Genomic DNA, 22,899 nt, shown 5'->3' on the forward strand with positions numbered 1-22,899 from the left:
GGTGCCCCACCCAAAACCTTGTCTCGTTCTGCACGTCCCGCACTGAGAGCAGTACCTGCACGTACTCCATCAGGGAGCAGTACCTCCATCAGGGAGGGTTGGGCGAACGTGCCAGAACCCCAGGTCCTGACACCTGACCCGGCCCGACCCCTGCCTGCGGGCAGGAGGCTCGTTTCCCTGAGCTGGGCCTCAGTTTGTCCATCTGTGAAATGGGTGTAATGACCCAGGGGTCATGGAGTCGTCAAGTAAGCGCTGGGCAGGAAGGTGTTGGTGACCACTGCACAGGCCTCCCTGGAGGCCCCCCACCCCAGAGTGCAGGTGGTCTGGGGCCAGGGCTGCACAGGCCCCGGAGGACGCCCACGCTCGGACCGCCTGAGTGCGTCAGGGAGCCGAGCCTGAGCCGTTACAAAGCAGGAAGAGATCGTGTTTGTCTGAAACGCGTCACAAGGGAAGCCCACCACGGCCCCAGCTTGGGGGCTCGCCCGTGGAGGCGGCTGCCCTGGTCAAGGCGGCCGGCAGGCCCACTGGGACCAGGAGAGGAAGCCCCACGGGCGGGCGGAAGCACCAGGGGCGGCTCTGCGGCAGGGGACGGGGAGGCGGTGCCCGTGGGCCTCCGGGCTGCTCTTGCCAGGGTCTGCGGACCCGATGTAACGCCCCCAGCCCAGCCTACCCCTGGCTCCTCGGTCAGTCTCCGTGAGATTCAGTCACTCGCTCACCGAAAGGACGGCTTCCGGCCCCAGCCCGGCCGGGCCGTGACGCAACCTCCCCAGCTGGCAGAGGGCAGGCAGGCCAGGCGGAAGCTCCCCCAGCATCCGCGCCCGGGGAGCAGCGCCCTCTGCTGGCCTCTGCCGAGTCGGGGGGCTGCACCCGGTGGCCTCGGCCTGGGGGGCTGGCGGCGCCGTCCCCGTCTGCAAGGCGCGGTCCGCTCTGCAGGGACGCTTGGCTCCGGCGCTGGAGGGGCGGGCATCAGTCCTTGCACTTTGTGGCTCTGGACTGCAGCCCCTTCTGTCCTGTCGCAGGCCAGCGCCGAATGTCACAGCGCCAGGGCCCGGGCCGCTGTCCACAGGAGGCTCAGCAGCGCGGCCAGCAGTGGGCCCGCGGCCCGCGGTGCTGCGGCGGCGATGGAGGTGCAGGAACAGACCTCGTAGGCGTCCTCTGAGCGGCTGTGGTCGCGCTGCCCCGGCCGGGCGTGGGCCCCCGCCTCTCCGTCTGCGTCCTCGGGGTCAGCGGGCGGGTCTCTGCAGACCAGCCAGTCCCGGGCCGTGGACTGCGGGTACCCGGGCGCCACCTCCAGCTCGCCATCCATCACCTTCCAGTACTCCTTGCCGCGGAAGAAGTAGGCGGCACCTGGGGGAGAAGAGGGCAGGCAGCTGAGCTCCGGCCGCTGCAGCACGCGGGATTCGGTGTAGACGGCAGGAGGACGGGATACAGAGAGCTGCGGGGCCAGTAGGAAGGACGGACGTAGAATGTCTCAGGTGAGAGTCAGAGTCTTGGTCTCAGCCTACGGGGAGCCCATCTGTGGGCACTCAGAGCATTGCAGGCCTGGGAAAGCTCAAGGAGCCGCCTGGAGGCAGGGGGATGGACGAGATGGCCTCTGCTTTCCCCTGCTATTTATTTAGTGAGGGCCTACAATGTGCCAGGCTGTTCTAGGTACTGGGGACATGGCTTTGCAAATAGAACAAATGAAACTTCCCGTAGGGGTGGAGCTGCCCCTGTGGGAGGGTGCTGTACTTCTCACTGCAGCCAGGGGGCGCTGCAATGACGTTTGGGCGGAGGCCTGAAGCCGGTGGGGAAAGTGTTGGCGGGGGTGGGGGGGGGGGGACGCACGGCAGGTGCAAAGGCCCTGAGGTGTGTGTGTGAGAGCAGGAGGCAAGGCTGCTATGGCTGGAGGGGTGACGGGGGCGAGGAAGGGACCCCGAGAGGTGAACAAGAGCCAGAAGGGGCGACCCAGGGGCCCCTCTGGGGGCGGGTGGTGTCTGCAGCGGGGGTGGGGGGGGCGGAGCAGACGCACGCATCTGCCGCTGGATCCCAGCTCCCCAGGTGTGGGTGCTGAGGCTGCCCCGGAGTCGCCCTTCCCCCCGCGCCCGGCTCACCATCGGACCAGCGCATGGCATCGTCGAGCGTGCTGGGGATGCCCCTCCACGGGGGGCTCTGGGCGGGGTGGCCAGGGTCCATGCGCCGTGTGTGCTCATCGTAGCGCCAGTACAGCTGGTCCTTAAAGAAATAAGTCTTGTCATTGTGGGCCCAGGAGAAGGCAGCATCGACGCCGCCCGGCGGGAGGCCGAAGTCCGAGATGGGCCGCGGGTATCCTTCCTCTACGTTATTGTCCTTAAACACCCAGTATCTGTCTCCTGGGGGCGAGAGAAAGAGCCGTGGGCCGGGGTTCGCCCAGCCCGCCGGGCGAGGGCCCCAGCCCTTGCTCCTCCCACAGACGGGCACCCCGATGCGCAGTGCCCATGGCGTAAGTCCCAGGAGGGTTCACCGAGCGCCTGCTGTGCTCCCGGCAGGGGTCCCACACGTGCCAGCAGCCTGGGGAGGCGGGGCCAGATGAGGCGGCCGCGTCACAGCCAGGGGGCAAGACTACCCGCTCCCACCCCGAGAAGCCACTTCGGTCAGCGGGGCCTTGTCCACTTCTGCTGTGAGGCGGGCTGAGCACGTTCACGGGCAAAGCAGGAAGGGCGCCGGGTGAAGGCCCACCGGACCTGCACGTGTGCAGCCTCGTCAGATTACACAGAAGCAGAGCTTTAGAAATCACCAAGAACTTCAAATCCGCACGTAAAGCTTTTGGGAAATGGTGTGATTAAGACCCTTGTTGGGTGTCCTTGACTCTGTGCTCTGGAAACACATCCTCAGCTGCTCCGCCGCAGGCGGGTGGGAATCAAATTTGGGTATGTGTTGTCATGTCCCCCACTCCCGCCCGGTTTAGCAACTAATCGACCCTGTTATTTCGAAAACAAATGAGGGAATTCCCTGGCGGTCCAGCGGTTAGGACTCTGTGCTTTCACCCTGCAAGCTGCAAGGTGCGGCCAAAGAAACAAACAAAACAACAAATGGAAAAAGAAACAAATGAAAACAGAAGATACAAATGAAGAAGAAGCAAAACATTAAAAAAATCTTTGGCTGGACAAAGGACTGGAATAGACATTTCTCCAAGGAAGATATTCAAGTGGTCAGTAAGCACACGAGAAGATGCTCAACATCACTGATCATCAGGGAAATGCATGTCGAAACCCTAACGAGACACCGCCTCACACCCAGTAGGACGGGCACGATCAAACCCGCCCCCCGAAAACAGCAAGCGTAGGTGAGGATGGGGGGAATCGGGCACCACTGGTGGGAATGTAAACTGGGAGCGGCTGCTGTGGGAGAAAGAAATAGGCCAGGACCCAGTAACCCCACCCCTGGGTATATACACAAAGGAACTGAAAGCAAGTTCTCAAAGAGCTATCCGTACACCCATGTCCACGGCAGCCTTATTCACAACGGCTAAGACGTGGAAGCAAAGCCAAGTGTCCATCGACAGATGGTAAAATGTGCTCCATCCACGCAATGGAACACGACTCAGCCTTGAAAAAGGAAGGCAATTCTGACCACTGCCGCACCGTGGATGACCCTGAGGACGTGATGCTCAGTGAAATAAGCCAGTCGCAAAAAGACAGATCCCGTGTGCTTCCGCGATATGAGGCCCCCAGGGCAGGCAAGTCCATGGAGACAGAGAGCAGGCTGGTGGGTGCCGGGGGCTGGGGGGGGGGATGGGGAGTTAGTGTTTCATGGGGACAGTTTCAACTTTACAAGATGAAAAAGCTTTAGAGATGGACGGTGGTGACGGGTGCACACAGCATGAAAGTACTTAGTGCCCCTGAACTCTACACTTATAAATGGTTAAGACGGTAACTTTTACAGTGTGTGTGTGTGTTTTACCACAATTAACAATAAGTTCTAAAAGATCATCTGTCAGAGACTGGCAACAACTGAAGGAAACGACGGCACAGCTGCAGACAGGGCCCCGTCGATCACAACGAGAAGGGCCGTGAGGACTTCCTCTGAGTGGGCACACGTGGGGTGACGTCGACCGGGCAGCCCGACCTGCTCCAGCGGACGCTGCCAGGCGAGTGCAGAGGCCCCAAGTGCCCACACTGTCTCACATTTCAAGTCTGGAGCTGTGGTTTCTCGTGGGGATCTCCCGATTTTTAAATGTTAAGAAATAATCCAAGTTACTTAGAAGATGCCAGACAGGTGCCCCCACCATGACTGTGGCCGGCCCTTGACATCCAGCCTGGGAGACGGTGATTCCACTGTCAGGGGGCGCGTCAGGGTGAGTGTGGAGGGGTCGAGCCCAGGCACCACACAAGGGAGGCCAGGTTGGAGAGCCTGGGTCAGGGCAGCAGGGTGGCTTCACTCTGGGGAGCTACAGACCCTACACCCCCAAAACACAGCTGCACAGCAGTGCGTGAGACTGAGGAAGGCTCACGGCCCCCGAGGCGCCCACAGAACTGGCAGGGCTCAGTCTCCTGCTGCAGGCGGGGCACCTTGCCTTTTCCCCAAAGAGACAGCACGCTCCCCAAGGGCAGGAACCACCACCCCAGCCCCGCCCGGGAGCGGGGCTGTTGAGGGTGAAGTGACACCCCTCCTCCAGTGGACCTGTCACCCTGGACTGAGATGGGAGAGCAGTCTCCCCCTGCTCTTAGGCTAAATCCAGCTCCTTCCCGCGGCCCCTGGCGAGGACCTGCACTTCCCACCCCCGCCTCCTCGCCCTTCACTCTGATCCAGCCTCATCACCCTCTTCCAGGTTCTTTCAATCAGCAAGCTTGTTCCTGCCTCAGGACCTTTGCACTGGCAGCTCCCTCGGCCTGGTATGCTGGTCCCGCAGGTCCACCTGAAGTTAACTCCCTCATTACCTGCAGGCGCTTATCGTGTGTCCCCCGGCCCAGAATGAGGGCAGGGATTTTCGTGTCTTGCCCACTGTGTGCCTGCAAGGCCTGTCACAGTGCAGAGCACACAGCAGGTGCTCAATAACTACAAACCGGTTGAGTGCACACGTGAACGTGAGCCTCTCTGCTCTGAGCTCTGGACCCACAGAGCAAAGCACAGGACTGGCCTCCTGCGTGGACGCGAGCTTTGGGGGTCCTGGGGAGCGCGGGCTGCGGCCCCCGGTCAGCGATGCCCGGCAGGCACCCAGATGGGGGGGCACCCACCTTTGAAGAAGACGATCTTGTGGTCACTGGTGCGCTCGTACACGGCATCCACGCTGTCCAGGCGCAGCGGCAGGCCCCGCCAGAAGCGGTGCACCTGTGCCGGCTGCAGCGACACCAGGTGCCGGTCCCGGGTCAGCCGCCAGAAGTACTTGCCTGGGGGGACACAGGGGGTGGGGCTGCAGGTGGCCGGCCTGGGGCCCAGGTGGGCTCTGCTCCTCTGTCCGCGGCCGCTGGACCCCGAGGGGGTTACCTTTGAAGAAGAAGGCCTCGCCTCGGATCTGGGCTACCGCGTCAAAGTGGCTGCTGCATCTGTGGGGCACGTCCTTCCCGGGCCTGGGGGCAGAGAGAGGGCCGGGCTGGGAGCTGCCCCGGGGAGCTGGGCTGGGCAAGGCCACGGGGACAAGCATCCCCGAAGGACCCTGCACGCCCGCATCACCGCCTGCAGCCCCAGCGACCACAGCAGTTTAGTCAAGAGAGAAAAGCAGGTGAAACAGCCCCACGCTCGCCGTGCAGGATGCGAGACGGATCGCTGAGCGAGCGCACTGGACGAGCAGGCGCTCTCCACGCTGCCAGAGAAGCGTCGGGAAGCCAGCTGGGCACTTTCTACAGAAGCGCGGAGCGCGCGTGCCGGGACCCCGATTCTGAGTCTGGAGCCCTGTCCACGGACAGTACTCACAGCAACGTCATGTGTGACGACAAAAGGTCAGGAGCTTAAATGCCCGCCGATCCAGGACTCAGAAACAGGGCAGGGCACACGCGTACCGCAGTGCAGCTCAGCCCCGAGACCCAGGCATCTTCACAGACACAGAGGCCTCCACGGGCCCTGGGGCCAAAGCCGAGGCGCGGAGCGGCACAGGAGACATCCCCTGGGCTCACACATGTACATCTACCCACTGGGCTTTCTACACACGTGTGGAGTCTCTCTGGAAGGACACGCACACGCACAAATGTCTGCCCCAGGGAGGGGCTGGCAGGTCAGCGGCGAGGACTGACTTCGCTGTGAGTTGCTTTTTGTGCCCCTGGAATCGCGCACTGCTGCCAGGTGTTACTTATTCAATAAATAAGTGCAATGAAGACCAACAGTAACACAAGTTACAGCAACATCTGTGACCTCAGTGGCCATTCACCACATACAGCGGAGTGAGAAAAGCATGAAAACATCCCACGTCTGGAAAACCAAACCTCGAAACAAACCAAACCACGGAAGCCTAAATACATAGACTTCTGTTTGTATTTTTGTGTTTAGTGTTTTGTGTGAGCGTGAAGGTGGCACGGCGGCATGCCAGGCTGTGAGGGCAAAGGTGGGAGGGGTGGACGGGGACGCCTCCCTGCAGATTCTGTGGCACTTGTTCCACTGGGGGATGGGGGGGTGAGAGTAGGCAGGCTCTGACTGCTTTCACCACGGGGCTAGACGAATCCAAGCTGGGCCTTAAAAGGCGGACAGCTGCCGCACGGCCTCCAGCACTGCCAGCCCTCCGGATGCTCCCTTGGGACAGCCACTCCAGGAATCCAACCTCCGGCACGGGACACAGATGGTGCCCAGCTGAGCCCAGCCTTCGAGTCAGCCCAGCCCAGGCACCAGACCTGAGGCAAGATGCCCCCAGACGATCCCAGCCCCCAGCAGGTGTTCCCAACACCGTGGAGCCGACCCCCGACCCCCGACCGTGCCCTGTCCGAGTTCCTGACCCACAGAACCCACGAGCCTCACGATGTAGTGGGGGTTTCATGCCACGAGGCAGGGCTGCTTGTTACGCAGCTGTCGATGACTGACTGGGATGAAGGGTGAGAGGAAATCGCACATTTGAAAGTCAAGGCCTCTGCACGGTTCTGGGCTGGGGTGAGCGGGGGGTCCCCTCCACTGTCTGTCCATAAGAAAAGAAACTAACTGTCACTCAGGGCTCAGCTGGCCCAGAAGCCCCACGAGCTCAGGACCCGGAGCCGCTGCTGGGGGCCGTGCTGGCCGCAGAGTGGAGACAAGGGGCCCACGGCTTACGGGGTGCTCGCGCGATCATCGGGGGGCTCCGGCAGGAGGGGCGGCTCCTCGGGCTCTGGGGCGTCTGGCTGTGCCGTTGGGGACACGGACTCCCGCACGCCTGTGGAGACAAGGAGGCTGCATCGGGCCCAGCACACCCGCCTCCCCGCAGACCCCACCACCCTTCCTGGAGCCGCCAGGACGGAGCCGGGGCCATCGGGTGGGTGGCACCGCGTCTTGACCGGGCCGAGCGCCGGGCTGCGGCGGCGAGCAGGGCAGGGGAGACTCCGTCCCTGGAGCCGGAGCCTCGGGATGCGTGAGCGGAAGGCGCAGGTGCCCCACTGACTCAAGGGAGGGTTTACACCCCCCCGCCCCCCAACTCCACTCCTGGGCACAGGCCCCAAATAACAGAAAACCGGTGTTCAGACAAAAAGCTGTACATGAATGTGCACAGCAGCGTTATTCATAATGGCCCAAAGGTGGAAACAACCCAAATGTCCACCAACGGAAGAAAGGATAAATAAAGTGATCGGCTGTCAAAAGGAATGAATCACCGATGCACGCTACGCCGGGGAGGACCCCGGAAAACACACGCTGCGTGAAAGCAGCCGGACACAAAAGGCCACACATTGTACGATTCCATTTATGTGAAACGTCCAGAAGGGGCAAGTCCAGAGACACAGAAAAGGGACGAGTGTTTGCCGGGGGCTGGGGAGTGGATGGGACGTGACTGCTCATGGGTGAGGTGGGAGGGCGCGGGAAAGGGGGGCGGGATGAGAACGTTCTGCAAGTGGAGAGAAACGGCGGCTGAGCAGCATGGTGAACGTACCAAACGCTTTCAAAGGGTAAAAACCGTAAACTGTGCGTCAGTAAAGGACGCGCACAGGTGCCAGAAGGTGGGAAGCGCTGGGGCAACAGCGACGCGGCGGTGGGGCGGTCCAGGCGGGGGGAGAGGCTGCGACGCGGAATGAGGTGAGGCTGGCCTCCGAGGTGAGGCACCCGGTCCCAGGCCTTAAGACGACTGCTCTGGCCACTGTGGGTAGGGGCAGACTGGCGTGGGGTTAGGGAGACCAGCATGGAGAAGGGGGGTGACTGGGGGAGGTTCATCACCCCCACCTTGCTCTCGCAGCTCCCAGGACAGACCTCCTTCTGCCACCTTGCCTGATGTGTCCCCAGCAGAAGGGGGCCCGGAGCTGGCCCTGGCTCAGTCCTGGCTCAGCGCTCCCGTCTCTCAGTGGGGATGTGGCACCTACTTCACAGGTTGTAAAGACTGGATGACCTAATACATGTAAGTGCTTTGCATGGGCCCTGGGTCACCATCAACGTCAGCTGTCACAACCTGAAACCGTCTGGGGATTGGACGTGGGATCTTGCCCGGGGCTCTGGGATGAGCTCCGTGGAGAGGGCAGCGGGGGCCCCAGGTCCTAGGGACCCCTGGCGACACAACTCACCTGCTTATTCATTCTACACACACCGCGGGGCAGCCAGCGTGTGCCAGGCGGCCCCAGGTGCCGAGCGCGCAGCAGACAAGACAGAACCAGCCCTCTCGTGGGGCTCTGTGCTCTGGGGTCCCCGGCATTTCTGCCGTGGGGCTCTGTGCTCTGGGGTCCCCGGCATTTCTGCCGTGGGGCTCTGTGCTCTGGGGTCCCCGGCATCGCTGTCCCCATCCCCGGGCGACCCGTGATGGTTCTGGGGGGGACTCACCGTACAGCTGCCAGACGCGTACCCTGTCCTCATAGGGGAGCCCGTAGCGCAGCGGGTCACCCACCGGGCCCTGGTAGTATGGCTGCATGATGGAGCGTGTGGCCGCCACGTGGCTCAGCCCAATGGCGTGGCCAAACTCGTGGACAGCCACTGCGAACAGGTCCATGCCGTGGGCATCTGGGGACACAGGAGCCAGTGAGCCCAGGGAGGCACCGCCAGCTCCTGCTGGGCCACGGGGACGGGACCCGTGGGGTGAGGTGAGATGAGTCCGCCAAGCTGGTTACAGAGGAGGCCCCGGTCTGACAGACGGGTCCTATGGAGTCACTCAGGGCTTGTCTGCTTCCTAGGAGGCCCTGTGGAGTTCACAGTGGCCTCTCGGGCCCCGGGGGTCTCTTGGTCCCCCTCACCTCCCACGTGCCCCTCACAGTAAAGTTGGCAAACTATTCTGTACGGGCCACGTGGTAAATATTTCAGGCCTTGCTGGCCGTCAGGATCCCAAGTTACAGGGGTCACTGTAAGCTCCCTCAACCCCACAGCACTGAATAGATGCTCCAGGCCCCACAGGATGGGCCTGGGCTCCCATCAAGGCATAAAACCCACAGGTTCTACGGGGCCACTTCTGGCTCCTCCAGCTGGGATGCGCTCCCCAGCCTGGGATATAGACTCACGCCACGAGGCCCCCGTCTCCCCCGCCCGCACCTGCAGCCTGTGCCACGCGGCTCTGCCCCTCGTCCCGCCTTGAAGCTAGGGGCCCGTGACTCCTTTGGCCAATGGGACTTAGAAGTGATGGCGTGCCGAGGCCTCAGAGGCCTTCCAAGCTTGCACTCCCGCTTGGGAGCTGGACCAGGGGGAGGATAAGCCTGGCTCACGGAGTCACGTCCCAGGCCTGCGAGCCCAGCCCGGGTCCGCCAGGTGGGTTGCCCGTGCAGAGACGGCTGGAGGCAGAGCTGTCCTGAGCTGGACAGGTGCCCACGGCTTTAGGCAGGGGACCCGTGGCGGTTTCCTCTTCCTGGGGGGCTGGTGTGGCTCCCTACACCATCGTGGGCTCTGTCAGGGGCTGGGGGTCATGCGGGGTCCCCGGGGCCACCCCAACCCGGACGCACCTGAGGAGCGGAACGTCCAGGCCTCGTCATCGTCAAAGTGGGTGTCCCCTGCGGTGTGGTGGTCGCCCGGGAAGAAGGCGTGGGCCACCGCGCCGCCGGGGCCGTCGAAGGGGTAGCGGTCGTTGTGGTCAGCTGTGGAGAAGTCGATCTGGATGTCGGCGGCGCTGCCGGCCACCTCGTGGAAGTTCAGGGGCGTGAGGTCGCTCCAGACTTTGAGCGCGTAGTGCATGAGCGCGCGCACCGTGTCGCGGCCCAGGGGCGAGTCCCGCGGGAACGTGCGGACCCTGGGGCAGGCGGGGTCAGAGCCGGGTCGGTCACAGGGACAGGCCCAGTGCCCCCGCCCCAGGCTGGAGTGCGCTCCCTGGAACAGCTTGCCCCGGGGCGGTGGGGGGCACCGGGGCCCTTATTTGGAAAGGGGGTTTGGGGCGGGGATGGAGATGAGCTCATCCTGGAATAGGGTGGCCCCTAAATCCAGTGGTGTCCTCACAACAGACAGAAGGGGACACAGACGCGGAAGGAGGACACGTGAAGACGGAAGCAAGGATCAGAGCCACGGGCCCAGGGCTGCTGGCAGCACCCGGACAGGGGCTGGGCCGGATTCTCCCTCACAGCCTCCAAGGGACCTGTGGCCCCTGGACCTCGGGTTTCTGGCCTCCAGAACCGAGAGGATAAATTCCTGTCTCTTAAGCCCCGGTCTGTGGGTGCTCATTTTGGCCGACGCCCAGACCCCCGGAAAGGCCAGGCCCGGTGGAGCCCCGCCTGCCCACCTCCATGACAGGTTCCTCTTCCTCCACTTGGTTGGGGCCGGAGCCTGGCGCGTCCTTCGAGCCGGGGCTGCGGCTGGGAGGTCAGGGAGGGAACAGCGCGGGGTTCTCATCAGCGCCAGGGTGGCCTCATCTGCAGGGCGGGCGGGCGGGCGGGGGTCAGGAGCCAGGCCCAGCGCACGCGCACCCCCAACCGGGGATTCCCAGCAGCTCCCCGAGAGCTGGCCCCAAGCTCCAGTCCCGGCCCCTCGCTCTGCACCAGGTCTAGGGCGACAAGGCCCAGGCCTCCAGCTATGTCGGGCCCCCCTGCCAGGGGTGCGTCCACAGGCCAGGAGTGGGGGCTTTCAAAGCATTCACTGACGTACGGCAGGGATCTGAGCAGTCGGAGGGGGCACGGCCCCAACTCGGACCGTCGGCCAACGTTCCCTGCATCTCATGGGACACACACCCGACCGGGTCTGTGTGTGACACACGTGTCTACTCCCGAGAGGCCCGGGGACAGCCATGTTTTGATCAGCTGGCCCTTCGAAAAGTCTTTACAAAATTGGAATTTGTGGCCAAAATGTAAAAAGTGGGGTGCTCACATAAACCCCCCAGATCTCTGGTTTCTCCTGGAAAGCGGGCAGTTTCAACAGCACAGGCCTAGCACCCCAATGGGGCGACTCAGCTGGGGCATGGGTGGCCAGACCCCACTCCGACAGCTGGCCTGCCTGGCCCGTGGCATGGAGTTTGAGACCCCACTGAAAGTGTGGAAAGGGGGTCTGGGTGCGGCTGGTACACACTCACCCCCTGCTGTGCCCACGGCCGGGGACGGGGAGGGGATGACGGAGGGATCCCATGCGGCGGGAATCCTCCCTCCATCCCAGGAGAGCAGGGCAGGCTGGAGGGGGCAGTTAGGAGGAACTGGGCTCAGCTCACCCATCTCCCACTGCACCCTGAGAACTGACCCAGGACGCCAGTGGCCTCCAGGCCTCCAAACTGCTGCATGGCCACGATGGCCTTGGACAGCTCCTCTGGCGTCTGCAGCTGCCCTGTGTCGGGGTCTGCTGGGGGCAGGTAGCCGAACCTGCTCAGCCACTCCTGCGGGCAGAGAGTACAGTGAGGGGTGGAGGGGGAGCTCAGCCCCACAGAAGAGCCACCTGCCTGGGGCCATCACTGTGGGGAGGGGCAGGCCTCTCCTAGCCCTGATCAACACTCCAGCCCCTGCCCAGTAGCCCACAGTGCCTCATGCTCCTTCCTTGCCTAAGTGTCTTAATAAACTTGATGCCCCTTAGATGGGTGGGTTTGAGCAGTGCACAACCTGTGCGACTGCTCATGGCAGCCTGCCCCACCTCACTCCTCCTGAGGCAGCAAAATGCCCAGGGGACACTTCCGGAAGTGAGATTTTTAAAAGGTTATTTAACATCGTGAGCGCCCAATTCAGGCCCGGAGCTGGCTTGTGAGGCAGCAGTTTAGGACCCAAGGTCTGAAACCCGTGCTGAGAAGGGCAATGGGCTCAGAATCTGGTTTTAGGAATCCGGTTATGAGCTGCATGTGCACAGTAGTTAAGAGCCCAGACTCTGGAGCGAGGCTGCCTGGGTGCAAATCCCACCCAGCCCCCTCCTCACTGTGCAACTGAGGCAAGTCACACCCCCTCTGGGCTGTTTCCTCGCCTATGGATGTGAGGATATGAAGAGTTAGAACGTGGAAATGCTCACATCAGCCCTGACACAGGTACCCTCCATATAAGGTGTGTGTTGTCAGCGGACAGCTCTGATGCAAAGTGCCCCAGTGGGGGTCCTCTGAGCAGGAATGGGGGGCAACCCTTTATACCACGGACACACATAGAACCCCTTTACCATCTGTGGGGGGCCAGGGGACAGGGAGGCACTGATGCCATCCGTGGGGACCTCCTGGGGGGCTTCTGTTTCTTCAGCTGCCACACGGCTCTCATGCCCACTTCCCAAGCCATGTGACTTGGCACTCAGCCGGGCTTCCCTGGTGGCAGTGGTTGAGAATCCGCCTGCCGATGCAGGGGACACGGGTTCGAGCCCCGGTCCGGGAAGATCCCACATACCGCAGAGCAACTAAGCCCGTGCGCCACAACTACTGAGCCTGCGCTCTAGAGCCTGTGAGCCACAACTACTGAGCCCACGTGCCACAACTACTGAAGCCCGCACACCTAGAGCCCGTCTGTGCTCTGCAACAAGAGAGGCCACTGCAGTGAGAGGCCACTGCAGTGAGAGGCCCGCGCACTGCAGCGAAGAGTAGCCCCCCTCGCTACAACTAGAGGAAGCCCGCGTGCAGCAACAAAGACCCAACGCAGTCAAAATAAATAAATAAATAAATGTCCTAAAGGATAAAAAAAAAAAGCATTCAGCCATATGGACGCAATGCCAGGGGTGGGCTCATCAGCCAGCTTCAGATGACCCACAGGTGGGTGGAAGGCAGGGTTTGGGAGATTCTCTGAGCTCCACCCCCTCCCAGACCAGGCTTCAAGAAATGCACCGACTTGCAGGTCTATTGTTTTTTTTTTTGGTGGACATGTAAAAAATCTTCCATTCATTTATGCTACCTGCAGGGCCCCCAGAAGCTTGCGAGTTTGCAGCCCCTGCCTGAGGACTCCCCGCCCCAGGGATCTGACCCCACAGGGGGCCCAGAGGGTGCTCAGTGGGAGGGGGTCTATCCTCCTGGAATTCCCAGGGAATGTAACTGACCAGGAGGGTCCTCAATGATTTGCATATAATTTGCATACACCTGCAGCAGACTAGCTGGATTCCCTCCTTTCCAGGAAACACTGAGTCCTTGCTGGGGTTCTCTCTGTTCCGTTACCTCCTCCCCAACTCCTGAAGGAACCCCCAGAATGCACAGAACTGGGGGACAGGGAGACCCCCCTCGACCCAGGCAGCACAGTGCACAGCAACCAAGGGGCGCTCCCGGTGGACACCCGGGTGACATCCTGTGCCCAGACGAGGGGAGCACGAGGGCCGGGCAGGCTCACCCCGACCCGGCTCTGCCGGCTGTGCTGTTGAGGCCTCTGCCACCCCGAGCACCCTTCTTTCGGGAGGACCGCCCTTCACATCACTTCAAACACATTTAAATGCACCCCGTCAGCCGTCAACAGGATTTACTGAGTCCCCCGGCTAATCAGTGTCTGAGAGCATTCCCGGTTACAGATGTGTATTTGTATCCACTTTGCTGTACTAACAGAAACTAAGGCGACATTGTAAGTCAACTATACTCCGATAAAAATTGTTTTAAAAATGTGTGCTTGTGGCTGCACATCTTGGGGGAAAGTTTTACATGTGCTTTAAGGTTTTGATGCTGCCGTTTTCTTTCGGAAAGTCAGAAAACACACACACTCTGCAGCTCTTTGTTAGGATTGCAGGACTGAGCTACAGAGCCTGGAGGCGCCCAGCACCACGAGGAATCCCTCCGGGGTGTCCTCAGACCGGACACGATGCTGGGTGACGATGCTGTCCCCACTCTCCTTACCAGGTAATGGTCCACCCAGGCAAGCGCCTTTCCCCACCCAGGCCAGTTGCTTTGGGTGGGCAGGGGCTGAGACAGCCTGGGGGGACCACCCGTCTCCCGGCTGTCCCCTTCTAGGCTGGGATAACAGCTGGGCGTCTGATCGTAGCAGAGCCCCGCTCTGAGCCCTCGCGGGGCTCCATGGGGCTCACAGAGGAGCTGCGCCCGCTGGTGCTGGGCAGCCTGGCCCGAAGGCCAAGCGCATTTTGGGCTTCAGGCCTCAAGAGCACCTCAGGTGGTTTGGAAACGTCTGCTAACATTGAAAAGCAGGAGGTTTCAGCTACAGGTCAGAACAAGGGCAGAGCTGAGGGCCTGTGCCAGCCTGGGACAAGCTCTGCTCCGACCGCGGCCGGCAGCTGCTGGCGCCTGCCCGGGCCCTGGGCACTGCAGCTTGCAGCTCCTGCTGCACGCAGGAGCACAAGAAGGGACCAGATCTGAGGGGCTGGCGGGAGGCAGGGGCTCCCTCCCCCTTTCCCCGCAGGCTTGGGCTCAGACATCCCACCTGCCCCCAGCGCAGCTCCCTCCCCCATCGCAAAGCCCGTCCCTTCTCTTCACACCCCGGGCCCACCTCCTCCCCGTGGCCCCACCAGTGGCGGTGGGCTTCTGTGTCGATTCCTGGACGGCTCGCTGGGGGAAATCCTCAGGAGGTGTCTGACAACAGGACGAGCCCCTGGCAGCCACCGACCCTCAGGTGATGCGTGGATCGGGGGGCCTGAAGAACCCACGGGGACCCTAGCCCAGCCTGAGCCATCCTGTTCTGCCTTCAGTGGAAACACAAGTGTCCCCGACAAGAAGCCCCCATCCCTGCTGGGAAGGAACAGTCACCCTAGAGCCCTGTGAGGGAGGGGGCGTCTTGGACAGCCCCTTTCTCTCTCTCTTTCTCTCTCCCTCTCGCCCTGCCAGCTCGTTCCCCTCTTCAGGTGAGACAAGCAAATTCCCGAAGGGCCGGGGTTTCACTTTTTTTCCTGGTAGTACGTACACGCTGGAACATCACAGAGGAACCAGGCTGAGAGCCCGTCCTCAGGGCCGGGTCCTTGCATGGGGCGAAGGCTGACAAAAGCCCTGCCTCGGCTGCCCCTGGAGCCCGCGCAGCCCCGATCCCTGCACCCACCGCAGTGGTGCCCGCATGAGGACGGCCCCTGGGGTGGGGGCCCTGCCCCTTGCCCCCCAATACCCTGCAGAGCCTGTGGGTCGCCTGGGCCAGCCCCCTCCTGTGCTCAACCACTGGTCCTCCCTTCACTGTCACCACGGCTACCGTGTCTCCAGGGCAACGAGGCTGTGTGGGCAGAGGGTGAACTTTCCAGAAGGCTGAGGGGAGGGGGGAGGGGTGGGAGCGAGGGGAGCCCCAAACCCGCAGGGGCTGCCCCGCCTTGGAGAATCGCTAACAGCCAAGGACATGCTTTCACCCTCCTCCCCGCAAGGACCCCCGTGAGCTGAGCCATTACTGCAGATGGGGAAACCAAGGCCCAGAGAGGTGGGTGTCCTGCCCAAGGCACTGGCAGGAAGTGGGGCGCCGGCCCCTACCGCAAATGCAGTCACCTACCATCCCTCCCGTGGCTTTCCCATTCGCCCTGCCCAGCCCCCGCCTGGTCTTGTTTTTCTCTATGTCGTTTATCGCTGGTTGACACAACGTGCATTCGTTCACAGCGTTAACGATGTTTAACGATGTTTAACGCACACACCACAGAACTCCCTCCTGACCTCCGCAGTCACAGGCCAGTGGGCCATCGCCGCCACGGAGCGGCCCCGCGTTCACGTCTTGAGCGGCCCTCGGCCCAGCAGGTCAGCCGTCAAGTGCAGGCACCTGCGGCCTCGCTGCTGGCTCCCAGGGGGCGCAGCAAACCAACCTTCCACAGACGGGTGGACCAGCGGGCGAGGGAAGGCCGCGCTGCGACGTGCTGTACGGCGCCGGTGCCGGTAAACAAGAAGTGCTTACTGTGTGCAGTGCCCCCGCAGGTCCCTCCCACAGCCCCAGGCCTGGCCACTGCTGTCCCCACTTACGGGGGGGAAATGAGGGCTCGCCGCACGCGCTGGCCGTGGGAGCAGGACCGGAGCGAAGCCACCGGGACCCCGGGACGCCTGTCAGCTCGCCGATGCCCCGTGAGGGGCCCGTGTCTGGCCGGGACAGTGGGGACGGCGGATGAACTGTCGGCGCCCCCTTCGCCCTCCGTCTCTAACTGGATTCCGCCAGCCTCGTCTGGAGCGGGTATGGAGAGCGGGTGTCGTTAGCCCCACGGCACAGTTGAGGAAACGGAGGCCCAGGGCAGCGCAGACAGCGTCACGGCGCTGGGGGAGCGGAGGCGGGCGGGCGGTGGTTTAGAGCGCCCACCCCCACCCCCAAACAGTAACAGGCCCTTCGGCACCCACTGCGTGCCGCCGGCTCTGCACCTTCACCCACTCACTGCTCAGCACCCACGGGGCGGTGTCACCATCACCTCCACGTGCAGCTGCGGAAATGGCTCACGGTCCCAGGGCGCAGCTCTGGCTCAAGTCTGTGTCTGACCCGCTTGGCCGTCCGGGCGCTAAAGACCCAGAGCTAAAGGGGTTGGTGGCCCCCGGCAGGGTGCGTCTTCCTCCAGGGGCTGCTGGCGGTTGGGATGACCCCTTGCCCCAGCATCTTCCCCAGGGGGATGCTCCCAGAACCTCCTCTGACGGTCCACCCGTCCATCCGACACCCTCACCGAGGGATCCCTGTGTCAGGTGCCGGGGGGACAGGGAAGGTCTGGGGAGACACCGTCCTGCTGTCTACGCAGGAGGGACAGTCTTGCACAGAAAGCCAAAGATAAACACGTGATAAGTGTCACAGATGATAAATGATTAGTGATCCTAATGGCCAACGATTATTGAGCGCTGCTCAATTACTCACAGCACCCACAGGGGAAAGCTGTGAGAACAGGGGTCTGTGGGGTTCAGTTCCCGCTTGGCACACAGTAGGCGCTCAACAGAGAACTACTGAAATGATCTTACAGGTGGGCGCTATTATTATGACCATTTTACAGATGAGGAAACAGGTGCAGAGAGGTCAGGACACTTGCCCACGGTCACACAGCCAGACAGTGCAGAGCTGGGAGGGGAACCCAGGCTATCTGGCTTCAGGGCCTATTCCCAGGACCGCTGTGCTATGAGGGGAAGTGAGACAGGGTGGAGGGGCTCCTTAAATGGGTGCTCGGGGGGGTGGCACCTGAAGGATGAGAAGGAGCCGGCCAGATGATGAGCCGAGGTGAGAATTCATGGCAGTGGGAACAGCTTGTGCAAAGGCCCTGGGGCAGGAACCAGCCTTGGAAGTTCAGGGAGCAGAAAGGAACTGGTAGGACTGGGGTACAGAGGGAAGAGAGGATGGAGGAGTGGGCAGGCGGGCCAGGGAAAGGGGGAAGTGGGTCCCGCATCCTGCCCAGGCCACTATCCATCCCTCCTGAGAGCTGGACAGTGCCTGGGAGGGACACAGCAGGCTGTCGGCTAGCGTGTGACAGACGCACCCGTCACCCCTCCCGTGCTCAGCAGAGGCCCTGCACCCAGAGCATCTCACTGGAAGCTCCGAGCCACCATTAACCGAGAGGCAAAAACCACATGCACGCAAAGCACCCTCGGAAACCCCCAGGAAGGCACTGCATCAGGGAGGACCCTGGTGAGCCCTCAAGCCCTTGTCCCTGTTCCCACACCCCCTCCTCAGAACACGAAGGCAGCTTACTGCCTGCAGACGCTGTGGTGAGAGATTCAGGGGCATCACCCAGGGAACGTCCCCACTGCCCCGCTCTCATGGCCCCACTTTACAGACGAGGAGACTGAGGCCCAACGCTCAGATCGCAGGCTGTGAGCAGAGGCTGGCCCCGGAGCCCCTTGAAAGAGCAACGACATTTCCTCAGCTGCCAGGCTGCTCGCCAGCCTGTTTAGTCAGCTTCCACAGTCCCGGGGCTCAGACCACAGGCGGCCAGGGCGGTCCCGCCCACGCCACAGGCCCCCGAAAGCACCACAAAGACTTCTCAGTCATCCAGACGCCCTAGGCCATGAGTGTCTGGGAAACGACTCACTTGTTGACAACGTGCCTCCAGGGTCGGGAAGGGGCCCAGTTGGGTCCTAAGCTCTGGGAGGGGAACCTGGAGGCGAGGCTCCCCTCTGGGCGGCTCAGTGACACCATCCCTGGTCCCCTCGGTTGGGTTCCCTGACTGCAGCCGAGAGGGTGTTCCCGGCCCCAAGCCAGGTCTGATACGGGTCCTGAGTGCACCGAGGTGCCAGACGCTTGCTGGGGACCCAGAGGCGACTGGCTGAGGCCAGGGTGATGGTCACCCCCGCCACCCCCCTCCCTACCCCCTGGAGGGGGATACGTGCTCACAGGAGCTCCAGCCCCTGCCCAGCCCCCTGGGCCGCTACTCCCGGCCACCCTCACATACTCTCAGCCACAAGCCACTGTCACCGTCTGGGTGTCAGGCATCAAAAGACCTGCCAGCACGCGTGGTACAAGGCACAAGAGCTCACAGACTTTGTTGCTGGGATAGGAACCTGAGAACAAACTTTAGAGGACGGTGGCGAATCTGCCAACATACGATACGTTACGTGCATACCTGTCACCTGGGCTCCCCCAGCATGGGTCCCTCACATACTCACGTCGCAGTAAGCGGGCGTCCTGGCAGCTCCTGGCCATGGCGAACTATTAGGAACAGCCTGCCCGTCCGTGCGGGGGTCTGGCTAATGGACGTGACATCCGTGCAGTGAAATGCGACGGGTGGAAAGAAAGAACCAGGAGGACCGAGACGTTCCAACACGGACCGTTCTCCAGGATAGACTGGGAAGTGAAAACCGCAGGGCGCGCGGCAGTGGGCAGCAGGTTGTCATCCGTAGAAATAAGGGACCGAGGTCCCCATGCCCTTTTACGTGCCCAGACAACCTCTGGAAGGATCCTCAGGAAATGAGGGAGACAACGGCCCCTGCAGACCCTTCTGCATGGTCTGAATATTCTGCTGTGGGTACTACCTACTCAGAAATAAAATAATGAAAACGGGCCCAGAAGGACTTGCGGCTCAGTCGACAACCCCAGGAGGGCACGGGGCTCTTTTGTCCCGCTCGCCGAGGCCTGAAAGCCCACCGTTGGACCGGCGCGTCAGGCCTCAATCCGGTGCTTTGTTCTCCTCTGAGGCTCGGGCGGGCTGGGCTGGGGAGCCCCCTCCCGGGGACAGCCAGCGCACAAGAGACCCGCTGGGCACGGCTCTGTCTGGCAGAAGCTGGGTCACACTTACAAAGGGGCCCTTCTCCTCACTGGCAGCCCTAGATCTGAATATCCAGTCAGTGGGCCCCTGGGGGCAGCGTGCAGAGCTGGGTGGAGGGGAGTCCTCCCTCCTCCCCGCAAATCCCTGCTGGTACTCCCAGCCTTCCGGCACCTCCGGGTCTGATGCGCTGAGGTGTCATTCCCCCGAAGGCCACCAGAGACCGCCCTCGGCCCGCAAGTCGGGGGCAGGAGGCAGGAAGGTTTCTCTCACTCAGGCTGGAGGGGTCCTGGCCTTCCCTGGGTGGGGCGGGGGTCTCTCTGGGCAAGGGCAGCATCCTCTGCTCTTTATGCGCCGGGTCGTATACCAGGGCCCTGCTGTCTCTGGGGCTCCAGGCTGGGGAGCCACGTCCCCTGCCCAGTGCCCCGTTGCCGGGGAACCCAGGGGAGCAGGGAGAGGCGGAGGCATGGCGGTGCAAGCCAGGAGCCGGAGTGTGCACCTGACCCGCTTCCTCTGGGTGGGCGGCGAGAAACTTCAGAACAGCCCTGGGCGAGACACACGCACTTGGCTGGGCTAGGAGCTCCACGCCCTGAGCGTGCGGGCCCGACCCCCAGGAACCCTCCCGTGGGGCCCCTCACAGCTGGAAGGTGGGAGCCTGGTTCTACTACCACCCAGCCTAGACCTAGAGACTTGATGCCCTCAGACACCCCAGGGCCCGGAGGAGGTGGGCAAAGGCATCCCGATTTCAGAGCAGTTTGGCTGGGAGGAAGCGGCGCTGGGGACCCTCTGGCGTCTGGATGCAGACAGCAGGGACCGTGGTCGTTCCCCCGCAGGCGGCTGCAGGGGTTGCGGCAGCTGGGCGGGGGTGGCCGAGTCCTGCCAACCACGGGGCTGCGGATGCCGCCCAAACGCCTGCACTGGCCTGAAAGCCACCCGGAGCTCGAGAATGCCACTGGCCTGGGAGAGGAGCCTTATCGGCACCCCTTTAGGAGACTGCCGTGGGCCGGGGGCAGAGGCAGGGAGCAAGGTCCCCGGCCCTGTCCCTTCATCTGTGCAAGTGAGGGCAACTGCAGGGGCGGAAGCCTCAGAAGGAATCTGCTTCATCCACCGCCCTGCTCTCGCCCTCGCCTGGCCTCCCGGGGCCCGGGGGTGGCGAGACCCATAAAGTCTGATCTAAATCTTCCAGGTCCCGAAGAGGAGGCTCCAAGCCTGGCGGGCTGAAAGGGGGAGGGGTGTGGGAAGAAGACACTGCGCAGTCCCCCAGTATGGTTTCCAAGCCAGTGGGACAGCTGATACTGAGGGAGGGGCGCAGGAGAAGGCGGGACGGCTACATCCGAGCCTGGGAATGGGAGGGGGACTCCAGCAGGCTCAGGACAGGGACAAGGGTGGCAAGGCAGGGCTGGCCACCCTGGGGGTGGAAGGAGACAGGGACTTGGGCCAAGATCCATGCCCAGCGGGGGGCTGGGAGGCCGGCTCCCTTGCTCCCCAACGTCTTCAACATCCTCAACGGAGCAAACTCGAAACCACCGACTTTCCGGGGCGCCCACACTCAGCAGCCCTGTCTTTTTCTCGGTTGTGGGCGCGCACCCCTCCCCCCCGCCACTCCCACGGGGAACGCACTCGGGACCGCCCTGCTCTGGGCGGCTGCGACTGCTGTCCCACCCGCCTCAGGGGCCCCTTTGGGGCTACACGGAGCCGGTAACGGGGCTGGGGCCAGTGAGCCCCCAACCTCCGCGGGCTCCGGCGACTGCGGCGGGCTCTGAGCGCACGGAGCCCGGGAGGGACCCGCCGCCTCTTTCCCAGACCCGGGTGCGCGCGCGTAAGACACTCAGACTGTGACCCAGCCTCAGCCTTCCTGCCCAGGAAATGGGTGCAGGGCGTCCGAGTTCCCGCAGGCACCGAGGCGCCCCGATGGGGTCTCCCCGGCCCGCGGGAGCCCTGCATCCCGGCCGCGCACTCACCACTCCCAGGCTGAGGTCCTCGGCTTGGGGCGCGGGTGCAGCGCAGCCCCCACGGGCGGCCAGCGCGAGCAGAAGCAGCGGCAGCGGCGGGACCCGGGCCCAGGGAGGTGGCGGGCCGGGCCCCCGGGTGGCGCGGCGCCGCCGCATCGCGCTCACAGGGCGGACGGCGCGGCGGTGGCAGTCCCCGCGCCCGTGCGCCCCGCGCCCGCGCGCCCCGCGCCCGCGCCAGGCTGCCTGCCCGACCGAGCCCTGCGCCGCCTCCCAGCGGCGGGGCGGGGCATGCTAATATATGTTAATGAACGCCGCCGCCGCTCCCTCCCTCCGCCTTAAAGGGCCCCGCGCCCCGCTCCCGCCAGAGTCCCGCGCCCCCTGGAGGATGCTCAGAGCTCACCCACGCCCCGCCCGGCGAGTCCACACGGGGACCTTGGCTGCGGTGGCCCTAAGGAAGACACTTCCAGAGTGTCCCCAGACGGCCCCGGGGCGGCGGAGGCATGCAGGCGGGGGCACAGTCCGGGGCTCTGTGCCGGCCCCCGGGGAACGGACCTCGCCTCCCGCCCGACCGCTCGTACTTGGACCCCGCGCGCCGAGCACTGTTTCACGGTCAGGGCTGGGGACCCGGAGCGGCAGCCGCAGCGCGCCCGGCGGACGCCTGGGGGAGCCTTTGCACCGTGGTAGAAGGGAGGTGGGGTCGGATGGCGGTTGAGGAGGGAGAGTGGGAGGGGTCGGGGTAGGGGTGGGAGCAGGGAGGGGCTGGGGGCGTGAGAGGAGCCGGGCTGCAGCGGGGCTGGGGGTGGGAGCTCGGGAGGGACTGCGGGAGGGGGTGGGGTGAGAGACTAGGAGGGGCGCGGGCGGCGGCCCTGACTCTGGTGGCGTCTGGGCGCAGCTGGGAGTCAGCGAGGGCCGTGGGTCTGTGGTCGCTGCGGGTTTGAGGGCTGGGTTTTCGGGCAGAGCCTCCTCTCCACTGTCCTCCCGTGGCTGGGGTCTTGCGCATCCTTCCCTGCTGTTACTCTCCAAGCCTGCTCAGAAGACCGTTATATTGACCCGCTGAGATCACTTGCAGTGAAGACCCTGCATACGATGGCCGTTCACAGGCACATCCCCCAACTTTGCTCAAGTGCTACTGGCAAAAGCCTAGCTCAGACTGGCTCTGGTCAGGGAAAGGAAATTTATGGGCTCATTAAACTAGGCCATCTCAGAGCAGGCTGACGTCAGGCAAGGCTGGATCAAGTTGCACCAGGACATGATCAGAATACGGTTTCTCTCTCCATCTCTGTGTTGGCTTCATCCTCAGGCGAGATCCCTCCAAATGGCAGCAAAGACAGAGTGGGCAGCCGCCCCCGACATTCTTCCAGATTAGCAAACCCGGCCGACCGACTCTCAGGCCGCAGTCCCACGGCCATCTCTCATTGGCCGCTGTGGGCCGTGTGCCCATCCCTAGCCAAGCATGTGGCTGGGGGACGAGCGGGACCAGCTGCGCTGACGAGGGGAAGGG

At 63.3% G+C, this 22,899-nt stretch overlaps 1 protein-coding gene across 3 annotated transcripts; it reads right to left on the minus strand.

Annotated features, from left to right (window-relative positions):
• Positions 1-416: 416 nt before the first annotated feature.
• Positions 417-21,636, minus strand: MMP17 (matrix metallopeptidase 17). Of its 3 annotated transcripts, none has more exons than XM_060029329.1 (10): positions 21,408-21,636; positions 11,686-11,818; positions 10,742-10,871; positions 9,975-10,258; positions 8,872-9,048; positions 7,189-7,288; positions 5,446-5,528; positions 5,196-5,348; positions 2,094-2,351; positions 417-1,347 (listed from the first exon to the last, which is right to left on the minus strand). In XM_060029329.1, exons 1-10 carry the CDS (start codon positions 21,552-21,554, stop codon positions 1,034-1,036), a joined length of 1,779 nt encoding a protein of 592 aa, XP_059885312.1. In that variant the 5' UTR covers positions 21,555-21,636; the 3' UTR covers positions 417-1,033. The 3 variants fall into 3 exon arrangements, with proteins under 3 accessions (XP_059885312.1, XP_059885313.1, XP_059885314.1); XM_060029330.1 differs by lacking the exon at positions 21,408-21,636 and adding an exon at positions 18,851-18,907 and having other exon boundaries at positions 11,657-11,818; XM_060029331.1 differs by lacking the exon at positions 21,408-21,636 and adding an exon at positions 18,851-18,901.
• Between the last annotated feature and the right edge of the window lie 1,263 nt (positions 21,637-22,899).

This window comes from Delphinus delphis, chromosome 13 (assembly GCF_949987515.2).
Source record: "Delphinus delphis chromosome 13, mDelDel1.2, whole genome shotgun sequence".
Taxonomy (NCBI): domain Eukaryota; kingdom Metazoa; phylum Chordata; class Mammalia; order Artiodactyla; family Delphinidae; genus Delphinus; species Delphinus delphis.